This window comes from Hibiscus syriacus, unplaced genomic scaffold (genome assembly GCF_006381635.1).
Source record: "Hibiscus syriacus cultivar Baekdansim isolate YM2019G1 unplaced genomic scaffold, ASM638163v2 tig00110570_pilon, whole genome shotgun sequence".
Classification (NCBI taxonomy): Eukaryota; Viridiplantae; Streptophyta; class Magnoliopsida; order Malvales; family Malvaceae; genus Hibiscus; species Hibiscus syriacus.
In genome coordinates this window covers 367,425-381,132 of record NW_024062785.1, presented here as the reverse complement: position 1 = coordinate 381,132, position 13,708 = coordinate 367,425, and the positions used below count along the sequence as shown (strand labels likewise).

At 31.2% G+C, this 13,708-nt stretch overlaps 1 protein-coding gene across 1 annotated transcript; it reads right to left on the bottom strand.

The window, feature by feature from the left end:
• Positions 1-5,426: 5,426 nt before the first annotated feature.
• LOC120132829 (GATA transcription factor 4-like) lies at positions 5,427-6,447 on the bottom strand. Its single transcript, XM_039149516.1, has 2 exons — positions 6,233-6,447; positions 5,427-6,123 (listed from the first exon to the last, which is right to left on the bottom strand). Exons 1-2 carry the CDS (start codon positions 6,410-6,412, stop codon positions 5,608-5,610), a joined length of 696 nt encoding a protein of 231 aa, XP_039005447.1. The 5' UTR covers positions 6,413-6,447; the 3' UTR covers positions 5,427-5,607.
• Between the last annotated feature and the right edge of the window lie 7,261 nt (positions 6,448-13,708).

The following is a 13,708-nucleotide window of genomic DNA, read 5'->3' as shown; positions in this document are numbered from 1 at the left end:
GAGTGTTAACTTTGTTGAGTCATTCGACTATTAAAAGTTACAAATGATCACCTAACTATTTATTATGTTCCAAAATCATCCTTTTTCGTTAAAAATAGACAATATTTTAATATGAACGTTAACTTTTCGATAGATATATGACAAAATATAATCTCAAAATCTCAAACAACTATCATATCTCAGTCATCATGTTAACGTCCAGATTAAACAACTACCAATTTTTAATAGAAAATAATGAGTTTGGAACATAATGAATAGTGAGGTGATCATTTTGTAACTTTTAATAGTCAAATGACTTAAAAAAATCTATAGTTAGAATATCATTTTGTAACTATTAATAGTTGAGGGATTGAATAAAACAATACACTATAGTCAATGGACTATTTGTGTACTTTTCCCTGAAATATATTAATTTGTTTTAATAAATTATAATAATATTATAACGATGTGAATTTTTAGAATCGTAACGAGAAAATGAGTCGGGCTCTAGTCAACCCAATCTCTATGAGTTATTATTTTATTGGACTAAGGATTAGACTTTTATTTAGTTGGGTTTTCTGTCCATTTGAGTGCTTTTGCTATCAAAGTTGAGGGATTTCCAATCTCAATTCGTGTTTGGTGTGCCTAGGGACATTTGCAAACTCAAGTCTTGAGTTTTGGACTTAGAGTTGAATTAATCTATCGACCGATTAATCTAGATCGGATACTGCAGAGACGATAGCGACCCTCTCAACCCAGTTTGCTCCATTCGCAAACATCAGGATTCGAACCTCTGACCTTACTTAAGGGACCTAGTGCCTCATCCCACGTAACCAACTGGTTGTTTATAATTTTTTTAAGTTGTTTTGGGCTTAAGTGACCCTAAATACCTTTTTGAGTATATTTTAGGTCAATCAAAGCTCATAAGATTATTCTTTAAAATTATCAAAATGCACATTAATTGTTAAATTACATGATTTCCCCTAATGTATGTAAATTGATTTTGGGGTTTTATAATATTATTAATGATTTTAATTTTTATATTTTATTGACAGGAAATGATATTACTTTCAATGCGGTAAATGTAAAGGGTTTTTTTTCTATGCGGCTCCCTCTACTTTTATTTGGCTAATCCCGACGGTAATTTTAGTGTTAGTTATCGACCGTCATTACTTCTTGTTTTTCGTTTATGTTTTATATTATATTTTTTTTTACTTTTAGTTTTTAATAAGTATGTTTTTATGATATTTTTTTTCATTTGTGATACGTTTTCTTTTTTCTGTTTTTTACACGTTTTTGGTCTTTTGATCGTTATTTTCATTTTTATTATTTTTCTCAGGTTGGATTTGATGACACCTCGACTGATCAAGATTATACTTATTTGTTACTGTTATAATATTTCATGCTTTGGAGTCTCGGATTGGATTGGGATACGTGGTTGTATTTGTGGATAGTTTTCTCACGCCGCTTGACTTTGAAATACGGTTTGTCGGTAGTCTTTCAATAGTTTTCATCCCCTTTTGTGTTTCATTTGTTGGAGATGCAGTCAGATCTATTTATATATATATTTGTTCAAGTATTTTGATTATGTTTTTAACCTTTTCATTATATGATCATCGTATGATCTTAACTAGTTATTTATTGTATTAATGAAATATCTCAATTATGTGTTTAGTTTACGACTACAATTATAAACGTTTATTGTAATTCTAAGAATTTTTATTTTAATAAAACTAACGGCTTTTATTAAAAAAATCACTAAGTAAGCTATATCTAACCCTATATATTAAACACAATATATGTGTCTACCGAGTGACTTTAAAAAAATAATGTTAAGTAAAATTTTATTTTAATAACTTTCCTAAATTTCATTTAAATATCAATATAATATATAATCTATTGATCGACTAATTAAAATTTATTATTATTGAAGTTTATCATAAAAATGAATCTTTTAATTTATTTTATTTTATTCTATTTTATTTGTAAGGTTAAGATTCGAATATATAATTTTTACTTGATTGAAACTAAGATACACCTTTGCTCGTTGTTTATTTAACAAAATTTAAAAGGTAAAACTGCTTTATGCATAGCTTTGTTATAATCAGGTAGAGCTGTGTATATGGGCTCAGGCCCGCGGGCTACCCGTTTAACCCACGATCTGTGCGGGCTTCGGGCCTCAAAAATTGAAGACCGTTTAAATTGCGGGTTTTTTAGCCCGGACTGTTAAACCCGCGGGTTTAATGGGTATAACCGTGGGCTACCCGTTAAACCCGCTAAAGCCCGCTTAATTTAAAATTTATAAAATTTTAGAAAAAATAAACTTAAAGAATTTTATAGAAAAATAAAATAAATTACTTATAAATATGATGTTACTTATAACTATTGTAGTTCTTAAATTTATTAGGGTGTTTGTCATAATTTTACCATTGCTTGATATTTTTTTCATTTAAATATACATCATTATCATTTTGGTATTTAAAGTTTTTTTATTTAATTATGACCTTTATTTTTTTTCATGAAGTATGTTATCCATTTTGTTCTTTAATTATAAAAAGTCACGTGATATTCTAATAATATATCACGTGACACGTAATATTTGGATTAAAAATAAGAAAGAAAAGTAAAATAAAAAATTGAAACTATACTTTTCAACTTTTAAAGACTTTTACAAAATAAATATATTTTAACAAATTAATACTTATATTTTATCAATTTTAGTATAATTGTATCTTTCAAATTTACTCTTATACTGTAAGTATTTTATTTTATATTTTCATATTATGTTTTAGTATTTCTCTAAAGTATCCATAAAATACAATTATTAGAAACACTTGACAACTTTCTTGTTAGATTTGTATAATGTTTGACTTTGTTAAATTTTTAAGTTTGAATTTCTACTTTCAGACACTTCTGTGTATTCATATTATAGCCTTGAATAATTGTGTTTTATAAAAGTATAATGTGGTTATTGTTTTATTTGTTTTTCAATTTGGTGATATAAGTGAATATTATTTTTTTAATTTGAGTTTAAGTAATTATATCATTATATATATATATATATATATATATATATATATATATATATATATATTAATGATTAAAAATTAAAAAAAAAATTATTTTATAATCATTTTCGGCTATTTAAAATAAAATTTAAATATTATTTATTATTTTGACAGTGCTACCTTCCTTTTCAAGTTGTTCGATCATTTTTAAAGGTGTAGTAAGTTAAAATATTATTTTTTATTGTATTTAAAACATTTAAAATTATTTTTATTAAACGGGCCGTGGGTAAGCCCGTTTAGCCCGCGGGTTAAATGAACGGGCCACGGGCCATAAAATTCAAAACCGTTTATGAATGCGGGCTTTTTAACCCGTACCATTTAAGCCCACACCATCAAAACCCGCAGACTAAACGGACGGATAACCCGTATACCCACCTCTATAATCAGGGTAACGTCAACATTGGCTCGTATTTCAACCTCTCTTCGGGAGGGGTAAAACACAGAAAACGCCACCTGCTAAGATTAAACCACGTGATGTTTTGATTGGCTGATGCTTTTACCAAGTTGGAATCAATCATTACCGTGTTGAGAAATTCGTTAACACCATATACTAAAACGATAAAAAAAAAACTATGGGTTGGGATCAGAATAATGGATGGTTGGCTTTATTATCCCAAAAATTAATAATAATACTGGCTTTTCATTTTCCTAAAAGCTAAGCCCCTGTGTATGTCGACGCTTAGATCAAAACGATTCCCGGCTTTCTGAAAATGTCAGCATGGTATGTCCAGTTGAGTTGAGCAATTCGCTGGGGGGTGAAAAAGAGAGCTTTTGATTGGGAACTAAGGAGTACATAGCTCAACGTGCTTGAAATCTGAATGGTGGCCACTACTGGGAAAATATATCGGCCAGCGTGCTGATGCACATGCATTTATCGCCCCTCATCATCTAATCACCAAAATTTAGTAAGGTTACTTTCACTAGTGACCAATTAAAGATTATTTATTATATTTTTGTTTTGAAATTACAACCAATAAATTATATTGACAACTTTAATAATAATAATAATAAGTTATCTTTATTGAATTTGAGTTTAATATTATTAATAAAATAAGTTTAATTCGTCGATCGTTGATGATTTATTCTTTTTGATTTAGGTGGATAATCACAAATGACGTAAGGACAGTCATTGACCGATATTTTTGAATTAATGAGAGGGGATAAAAAATTATGGTCGTGAGAAATTTGATCCCTCAACATTATAGACAAATATGATAACTAAATTTTAAATTTTATCACAATGAATCATGTAAATCTATCATAAATTTTGTAATTTATTTAAGGGGTGTTTGGATGGGGGAATGCGGGATTCCCATGGGAATGAAATCCACATTCTCCCGTTTGGTTAGTCCGGGAATCTCATTCCCGGTAATGTAAGATTACCAATAGTAGATTTTTTTAGATATATTACCGGGAATGTCATGACCTCCATTTCCTTAGGTAGTGTTGGATTATCGGCGTTTTGGACTAAAATGCTCTTAATTTTTTTTTCTTTCAAAAATATCATTATTTTGTCATTAAATAATAAAAATTATACGAAGTTTAAATTACAAATTTATCCTTAAACTATTTTAGATTTACAAAAAAAAGTCTATAATTAAATTTTTATATAGAGTTCAAGGGTTAAAATAAAATTGTACCATTTCATTAAATCTTTTTATATTTTCAATTTTGTAAAAAAAATTATATAAATTTTATGAATTTAAATTTTTTAAAGAAAATATATAAATATTTTCCAACTTGTTAAAAAAACAAATATATAATAAGGATAATTTGGTCAAATATACATTCTAATAATACTTTATTCATTTAACCAAACATGGTAATCTTACATTCCTGCTATGCCAACCAAACACAAAATATAACATTCACAGTAATCTTATTTCTTGGTAATATTATATTTCCACTGGTGAACACCCTAAAAGTTAATAACATTCCCATTTCTGAATGATAAAGCCGTAACAATTTAAATGGATAAAGAGTTTGTTTAGAAACTCTCACATATAAAGAGCTTATGATTTTCAAAAGTTATCTCCAATATATAATAAATATTTTTAAAATTTTTAAAATTAACCGTAAAGTATGTACGCTACTTATATATTTCAATTGTCTATGTTTTATGTTTGTTGAGTTCACTCTAAGCTTCTTCTATATTTATCTTTCGAGTTCCATGTGAAAACAAAACCCTTTTTAGGAGGAGAGAGAATATTCGGCCCGTCGCATACGCGGCGGTGCATCACGTGGAAGGTCACTCCAGTATCAGTATCACACTTGAGCATCACCCATTCTCTCTCTTAACTTTCAACCATCGTTAATGTAAACAGCTAAGGGGTAGTTGAAATTTTGAAAACTTTAGTTCCTCGACCCAAGCAAATATTCAATGACCTTTTTTTCTCTTTACAAAATTATAGAAAAATGGAAAATAAATAAATAAAAGAGGCGATGATGGAAAAACAAAGAAACGACACGTTTGATGGTGATGCTGAACATTGCCGAAGGGTCCAAAATAGTACTGTCTCATTGAACGTGATTACAACAATAACACTAAGACTTTAGCACGTCAGCAAACCTCAAAGTCATGCTGTTGGCGGTGTTGTTGCCGCTGCTGCTGGTTGTGGTGGTGACGGTATTCTTCTTCTTGCTGCTGTCTCGACAGCTCTTTCTGCCTCCGAAGCTCCAACACCTTCCGGTGTGAGTTCGAGTGCTGTGTTAGCACGAATGTTGGACTCGCCGCAGGCCGGTACTCAGGCACGAGACGCCCCGACTTATACCGAACCCCACAAGCGTTGCACAACGTCTTCGGTCCTAATGGCCCCGTCCTCCACTGCGGCGTCTTCTCCGACCCGCAGTGCGTGCACCGCCGAAACCCTCCTTCCGCCGCCGGAGATGCTTGACGTTGGGATTCCCTTTTCGCCTTCGATGGCGGCGCTCTGGAACGATTGCTCCAAGCTTTGTTCGAATACGACGAGTGGTCATTTCTAGGGTTAAGAGCTTCGGCGAGCGAGTTCGATGGGAAGTCGCTGAAAGAATCATCTACGAACCGCGACAACCATTCCAGCTCGGCCACGTCATCACTCTACAAATGAACAGGCAACTATTTAAGCTTAATCATGCAAAGAAAAACAAAAGAAGAAAGAACATAAAAATCAATCTAACTAATGGGGAGTAAAGTCATCAGTCATTACAGGAAGACAAAGGTCATGGGTGAAGTCGTTGTTGGAGAAAGAGGGATGAAAGGCGGCGGAGGAGTAAATGAAAGGGGTTTCAGTGTTTGGGAGAGTATCGTTGTTGGTGGAAGTAGAAGCGGATGAAAAAAGCTCTTCGTTGGACAAATCCAAAAGATCATCAATATGAAACACTTCCATACCCAGAGAAAGAGAGAGAGAAAGAGATAGGAGGGGAAGATCAGGGACGAAGGGAGGAATGATATATGGGGGGAAAGGGGGACAGAGGAACGTGCAAGGAGTGAGCAGTGGCTTTTTTTTATAAGGGAAGTTACTAGACTTGGAGTAAAATTGATAAATGCTTCCATAATCATACACTGTTTACAGTAAGGAAAAAAAAAACAACGGTTCTGCATGCATGGATGGATGGATGGAGCATAAAAATGGGTGGCTCCACCACATGCTGTACTTATTGGCTATTGTTATGGGCTCTTTTTGGCATATATAATTCGATACCTGCTTCTTTCCCCCACCCTCTTTCACTTGCCCTTGTAATTAAAATTTGGTTTACCCTTCTTATTTTCACTTTCAACCCCTATCTTATTACTATTATTTTTAAATGGTGTTTATAGGTATTGTTGACCTGATGTTTGGTTATAACAATATGTATGGATTTTATTGCATTTTTAATTTTTAACTTAAGTAAAACAACAATGTAATGTCATATGAACAATACTTAAAAGAAACCTTCCAAGGTTTGAAAACTTCGAAATCCGTGCATTTGTTGATGATCATGTAAAGGATTATCGGCATTGTTTTGAAAATCAGACCGGATCAGTCGGTTCAACTGAGAATCGTTGTCTAGTCCGATTCAATATAGACCGGTTGAACCGTTACTAGTGAACTGGCCAGAACCACTGAACCGTTCAAATCGAACCGGCTGAAAATCGGAAAAAATCGAAAAAAACCGCCAATTTTGTTTTTTTTTTAAAAAAAAAAAATTAAACCAAACGACGTCGTTTGTTAAACGAACCAAGTCAAACTCAAGTATTGCTGAGCTCGACTCGAACTTGAAAAATTTAAAAGTAAGCTCAACTCGATTCAAACTCACGAGCTAAAAATTATGAAGTTTAACTCGAACTCGAAATATAATATTGAAACTTGAACTCGAAAAGGCTTGAACTCAAAAAAAATTAGAAGCTCGATTGAAGCCTAAAATTCGAGCTTGATTGAAGTGAAAGAATAGTTCACTCAATGCTTACCAAAAGGCTCCATGATTTTAAATGTCAAATTACCTCTATTATTTATAGAAATTAGTTGAGATGATCTTCTATGTTTCTTAGCCATGTAAGATTGTTTTTAAAAAAAAAAATTAAACCAAACAATATCATTTTGTTATAATTTTTTTAGTTGTAGTTAATTTGAATCATTTTGTTTCACTTGATTTTATGGTTTTTAACTTATATATATGTTATGACTTGCTTTGAATATGAATTGTGATATAAAAAATTATTTTTTATTATATATTTTTAGTATTTTTATTTAATTTTTTAAATAATTATGATGTCGTTCGGTTATTCCGACCGATCGAACCGATTCGACCAGTGAACCAATAACATGACCGGTTCGCTAACCGGTCCGATTATGAAAACCATGAATATCGGTAACCGAGAAAGCAAACACTTTGGATTCAGTGGGGATGTAGGCATGTAGCAAACAAAACTCTCAGACTGTCTTATAATTTGTTTCAATCTCAAGCTCGTATTCTAAATATTTAAAATTTAAAAAATCATCAGAAAGAATATTAGGTATCGTTATGTATAACTTGAATTGATTGAACGAATGATCGATTTTGATCATACAAAGGCTGTATAAAATTTCACCAAAAAAAGTCCCCTAAACAAGTTTATATAGAATCTTTATTCTTTTCCTAATTGAATAGTAGGGTTAAGACTTTATATATACGCACATTGTTACTCTCTTTAATTTTTTATTATATTAACGTGTCTTTTGGCATATAGCTTTTTCTTTTAGAAAAATTATTATTTCTTCTTTATATTTTTTAAATTTACTTCTTTACTATTTACTCGGAGTTTTTGGGTTTAGGCACGTAATTAAAAAAGTTTGCTAATTTACCCCTTAATCACACGAAAACCCTAGTCGTCTCTCTTTTTTATCTTAATTTTATCTCAATATTTTTGTTACGTCTTCTTTTTTTGTTTAGCCGGCGACGGTACTAATCTTAATATTGACTGTCGACTGTCGGGATTATTAGTTCTCTTATTTTTTTATATTATATCTTTAATTTTTTTTCCTTAAGTCTTTTTAATTTTAAATAAAAATATATATTCTTGTGACACGTTTTTCTGCTATTGTGACATGATCTTTATGATTTTTTGTACGTTTTTTTGCATACATTTCCGGTTGTTTTGGTTCCTGCACAAAAACATCACGACATTTATTTTCTGATTGGTTTGTCGATTGTCATGTATACTCAGATCCCTCTTTGGGTAAAAGATTGTTTGTCGATGTAATCAAAATTGTGTAGCGAAACAACCTACTAGATTGTTTGGTTCGCTCTCCACTTTTTGTCATTTCGTAAAACGTCTCATTCGACAGAGACAAAGAGTTTTTATGAAGGTTATTGTTTTTAATTTGGTCGTCATTCTCAATAGAATGTTTTATTTTCTTCGTATCTTTAGGTTTAATATTTTACTTTTGTATGAGTATTTTGGTGATTATTGTCTCCAAAATTTTCTCTATATTTTGTTACGTTGTAATTTTGATTCATTCGATTATTAATGAAATTGAGTTACCATTATTCAAAAAAGATCGTTAGTTTTTTTATATTATTTGGATAGTTGAGCAAGTACATTTGGTTGTTTGGTCAAATTATTCATCTTTGTTCTCTCTTATTTCTTTAGATCATGAGTTCTATACTTAGGGATAGCAACGAGTTGGATTAGGGTCGGGTTTTTGATCAACACAACCCAACCCAAATACTTTTTATCCTACATCCGACCTGACTCGACCCAATATAAAATAAGGATTTAATTAAAATAATGATTTTTTTAAAGAAAATTACATTATTATCTTCGGGTCGGATCAGATCGAAATTTTTTCACCCTTTGTCTAAACTTGACCCGACACAACAGTATTGATAGCCGATATTCAAGACAACAATATTGAAATTTCTTAGTAAATTTTTTTCTTTTATGAAAAGAACAATATTGATTGTCTTATACTTTGAAATTTAGGTATACTACTTTTACAAATTTGTGTTAATTTTGATAGCCGATATTCAAGACAACAATTACACTTCTAAATAGAAATTTACTTTTTAGATCGCAATTTGTTCATAACATTATTTTTTATTTTTAACGTTTTATTTATTCAATCAACTGTGACAATATATTATACAATAATATTATTCTTCATTTAAAATCATAATATATAATAAATTTATTAAAAAAATCTTATTATTTGGTGAATGAGATAATTCCGGAGAAGCTAAAGCTGGAAGGGAAATAGGTATTTTCTCCAACTGATCCCAACTGCGCACTCCTTCACGATAAATGATCTTTACTCTTTACCTAGCATTAATTGTTCATCTTCACACAGTAAAATAGTGTCGGTAGTGAATAATCATAATAATAAATTACCAATTTTACCTTTTACATACAATACAAACCGCTCGGGGAACATTTACTTCATATCACATTGGCCTGTCAGAATTGTTCTGCCATTTCCTCCTACTTTAGCGGCCTATTATTTAAGTTTAAAGAAACCAATAGAAAATGACTTTCTACTATAGTATTTACCCCAACCAAAATTTACGATTACAGTCAAATGAGCTTTTTTAATTATTAGTTTATTATTATTAAAGTAAACTATAAAAAAATAGTTATTAAACTTTAAGGTATTTATATTTTAACCATAAAACTTTTAAAATTCTCAAAATAACCACAAAATTATAATTCATTTTAACTACTACCACTATAGGTCGTATTCTTGATTTGAAATTCTAAAATGAAATAAAAATCAAACTGCTATATAGCCACCACCCACTGTAGCCGGTGAGACCAACAAGCATTAAAACGTCACTAAAATGTGACATATCACAATCGGCATGCAATAATTTGTACACCAAACATCATAATGTAAGTTAAAATGTTCATCTATGTACATAATTCACAATTTAAGAGCATGTCAATGGATACAATTCTACGCAATCGTCTCTGGTACACCAAAAGTCCAGTGACCATTATTGAACATCGAGTCCTGCTGCGAGATATTGTTTCTATTTTATTAATAAAATAGATTTGAATTTAGTCTCACCATAACCGACAACTACTCACAACTGGCAGTCTCCCATCTCTGTCTTTGATTCGCTTTTTAGTCTTTTAGAAGGAAAAATGCATGCAATTATGGAAGGAAAAGGAGTTGGGTGGTGATGCTGACAAAAATATTTAATTTTCCAAATGAGAAAAACAAGTACGCTCCCGTACATTGCACCTCTTCTTTTCTTTCTAAACTAGAAGATTAAAAAAAATTACCAATATTTTGACAAAATTGACCGTGGCAGCCCATTCGTCATTTTGTTTTCTCTGCATTAATCTGAAATTCAGGGATTTGGATCATTTACCTTCTTGCACGTGGCATGCTGTTTATGTATTGTTTACGGATAATAACTTTAAATATTTGTTTTAACCAAATAATACTTTAGGTATATTTTTATGTAGTTATTTTTAAATTAAGGCAGTGGGCTAAGGTTTCAGCTTCGGCATCGGTGGCAGAGATGCGGGAATGGAATCACGTGACATGATAAAGTGCGGTGATCCCTATATAACAGCATGCCACGTGCTTAGGCATGTGCCTTGCCTATAAACAATGCGTTATACAATAATATTTTTAATTTCTTATCCATACATGACGATGAACGAACTTATGGTATTGAATTATATAACAAAAAAGTATATCCAATGTTTGTATTATTATAAATTTATAATCAATATGCCTAAAATTCAACAATTCAAATTAATTAAATAGTAGATAACGAAGTAAATCACTTAAAATTTCGAAATAAGGGAAGTTGTATTTTTCATACTTGGATTTCTTCCAATGATTATTTAAACAAATGAAAAACAACGTTGAGCTCTAAATGCTAATTATAGCATCGAAACAACTCAAAAGTCTAATAATATGTCAAAGCAGCGAGTTAAAGCCCATGGTAAAGTCCTCTTATATTAATCCTTGTAAATAGGTTTTAAGTCTTTTGTGTCATTGCTAAGAATTTCAAGTACGATGTTAAATTCTTTGAATAGTTTATAAGAATATTTTACGTAATTTCAAGATCTTAAAGCCATCATTCTAACATGATAATAAGTATTTTGGGTCATCCGTAAAATGTTCGAGTCATCAGTAAATCTTTTAAGCATGATAATAACTTCATTAAATTATTTATAGGATTTTGAGACATACTATTAGATACTTTTAGGCATGATAAAACTATCAACAATTGAGCAAGTTATCTTTCATCACTTCAAATTGAAGAAATAATTTTCCTTTCAAATATTCACTAATTCAAGTTGGAAGACCAATTTAGAGCTTAAAGTTTTCAACTCAAATACATAAGGTTCTATGAATATACATGTCCACTAAAGCTACAATACCCTATTTGAATAAGATGCAAAAAGTCTTGATGCGACCACTACAACAAATTTGTCAATTTATGACAAAATTTCTATATGACGTTACATATATTGTCACAAAACATACTATAATGTAACGTTTTTTATTTTATTTTCGTCATATTTATTGATTAATGTTATATCTTTTATGACAACTTTAAAAATGGTCATTGATTTTTGTCACTATAAGTTTGGCGCCGAAATCTTCACACCAAATTCTTTGGTGGGAAACCTTTTAATGACATTTAGATAAAATAATGACGTTATAAAATCATCTCTAAAGAAAAATAGGTATTAGTGATGCTTGAATTTGAATTAGCGGCGTTGCACATTTGTCATTAATAAATTTTATTCGAGACAATTTAATTTGTCGTATTTTATAAGACACTAAAAGTGGCATTTTATTATTGTCACAAAAACAATTTTAGCACTATGAAATCAATTATTTGTCATTTGTTTTTATCTCTCTTTTTTATATGACGATTTTAAAAGACTTCATGCAATTATGTCAGTTAATGTTAAAAAAATAAGATAATCTAACAACCTTATTAAATAATGCAATTGTTCATACCCATTTCAGCAAAATAAACATATGATGGAGTGACCAAGTAAGTGTAGGGTGGGCCTTGTAATCTTATTACACTCATTTTGTATTTATCATTCTTTAATGTTGGTTTAGCCTGGCTGAGAGATAATTTAACATTCCCCTCTAAATGATCCAGTTGTCCAGACATTCCAAGTTTCCAACAGCTAGCTCTTGTATTTGATTTATCATTCTTTAATGCTGGTTTATCATTGGATTTTTAAAGTTTTCTATTTGGTTAAACTATATTATATATATGTCAATTTCGCTTAGAAAATATTTTAAAATTCATTAAAATTGATTTCTCATAATTATAATTATTTTTATTATGCTTTAAGGTAAGTTGTGCAAAATTTAAAAAAATTCACGACCGCGACACCAACATTAAACGCAATGGCATCCGTTATGTCCGCAATCGCGATAACGCGACGCGATCGAAAACATGACCGTGAATGCTATTTGATACCCTGTTTTATTCTACTACTAAGATCATGCATCTTTATTGTTCTTTGAAGACACTTCGCAAGAGGGATCAGAGTATGAAAGGAATATCTTGCTCAAATTCAATCTATTTGTGATAGTCTTGCTGCTTTTGGTAATCCTTTAACAGAGACCATGAATATTTCTGTTATACTTTCTGGTTTGTCACCGGAATATGAATAGGTGGTGGCTGTTATCACCTCAAGCCAACAACCATACAAGATTGATGGTGTTTATAATGTGCTCCTTGATACTGAGGCGAGACATCTCAAGTTTTTGAGCCAAAGTGCTTCGGCTAATTTGGTTCAGAATTCAGCTCGTAGTGGGTTGATATTTTTAAGGGGGTTACCCTAACTATGCTTCTGCGATGTCAAACGGTGCTGATTTTGCTTCCGCAATGTCAAACGACGCATATGATGTTCTTGGAGGTCACGGTGGTAGTGTTTATGGGGTTTTGTCTGGTGAAAATCCGACGTTCTCTCAGAAACCTTTTCAGGATCATCAAAGGCTTTAGGGGTATGGTTTTAGGCAACAATGAGCGTTTCAAGGTAGTTGGGTTGTCTTTCGTGGACGTGGAGGCCGTGGTTATAGTCGACCTCGGGTCCAATGTTAGATTTGCGACAAGATTGGTTATCTTGCGAGCCAGAGTTATTTTTAATTTGATCAACCGTTTGAGGGTTTTGCTGGGTCAAATACTTCTTTGAATTTTTTTATGTTGCTGATGAGTTTAATGATGAATCTCAC

What these genes read in the sequence shown, in the direction of transcription:
- LOC120132829 (XM_039149516.1), bottom strand. Translation starts at nt 6,412, where the DNA reads ATGGAAGTGTTTCATATTGATGATCTTTTGGATTTGTCCAACGAAGAG. An exon ending in CCCATGACCTTTGTCTTCCT is followed by an intron (nt 6,124 to 6,232) that starts GTAATGACTGAT and finishes GTTCATTTGTAG; the next exon opens with AGTGATGACGTGGCCGAGCT.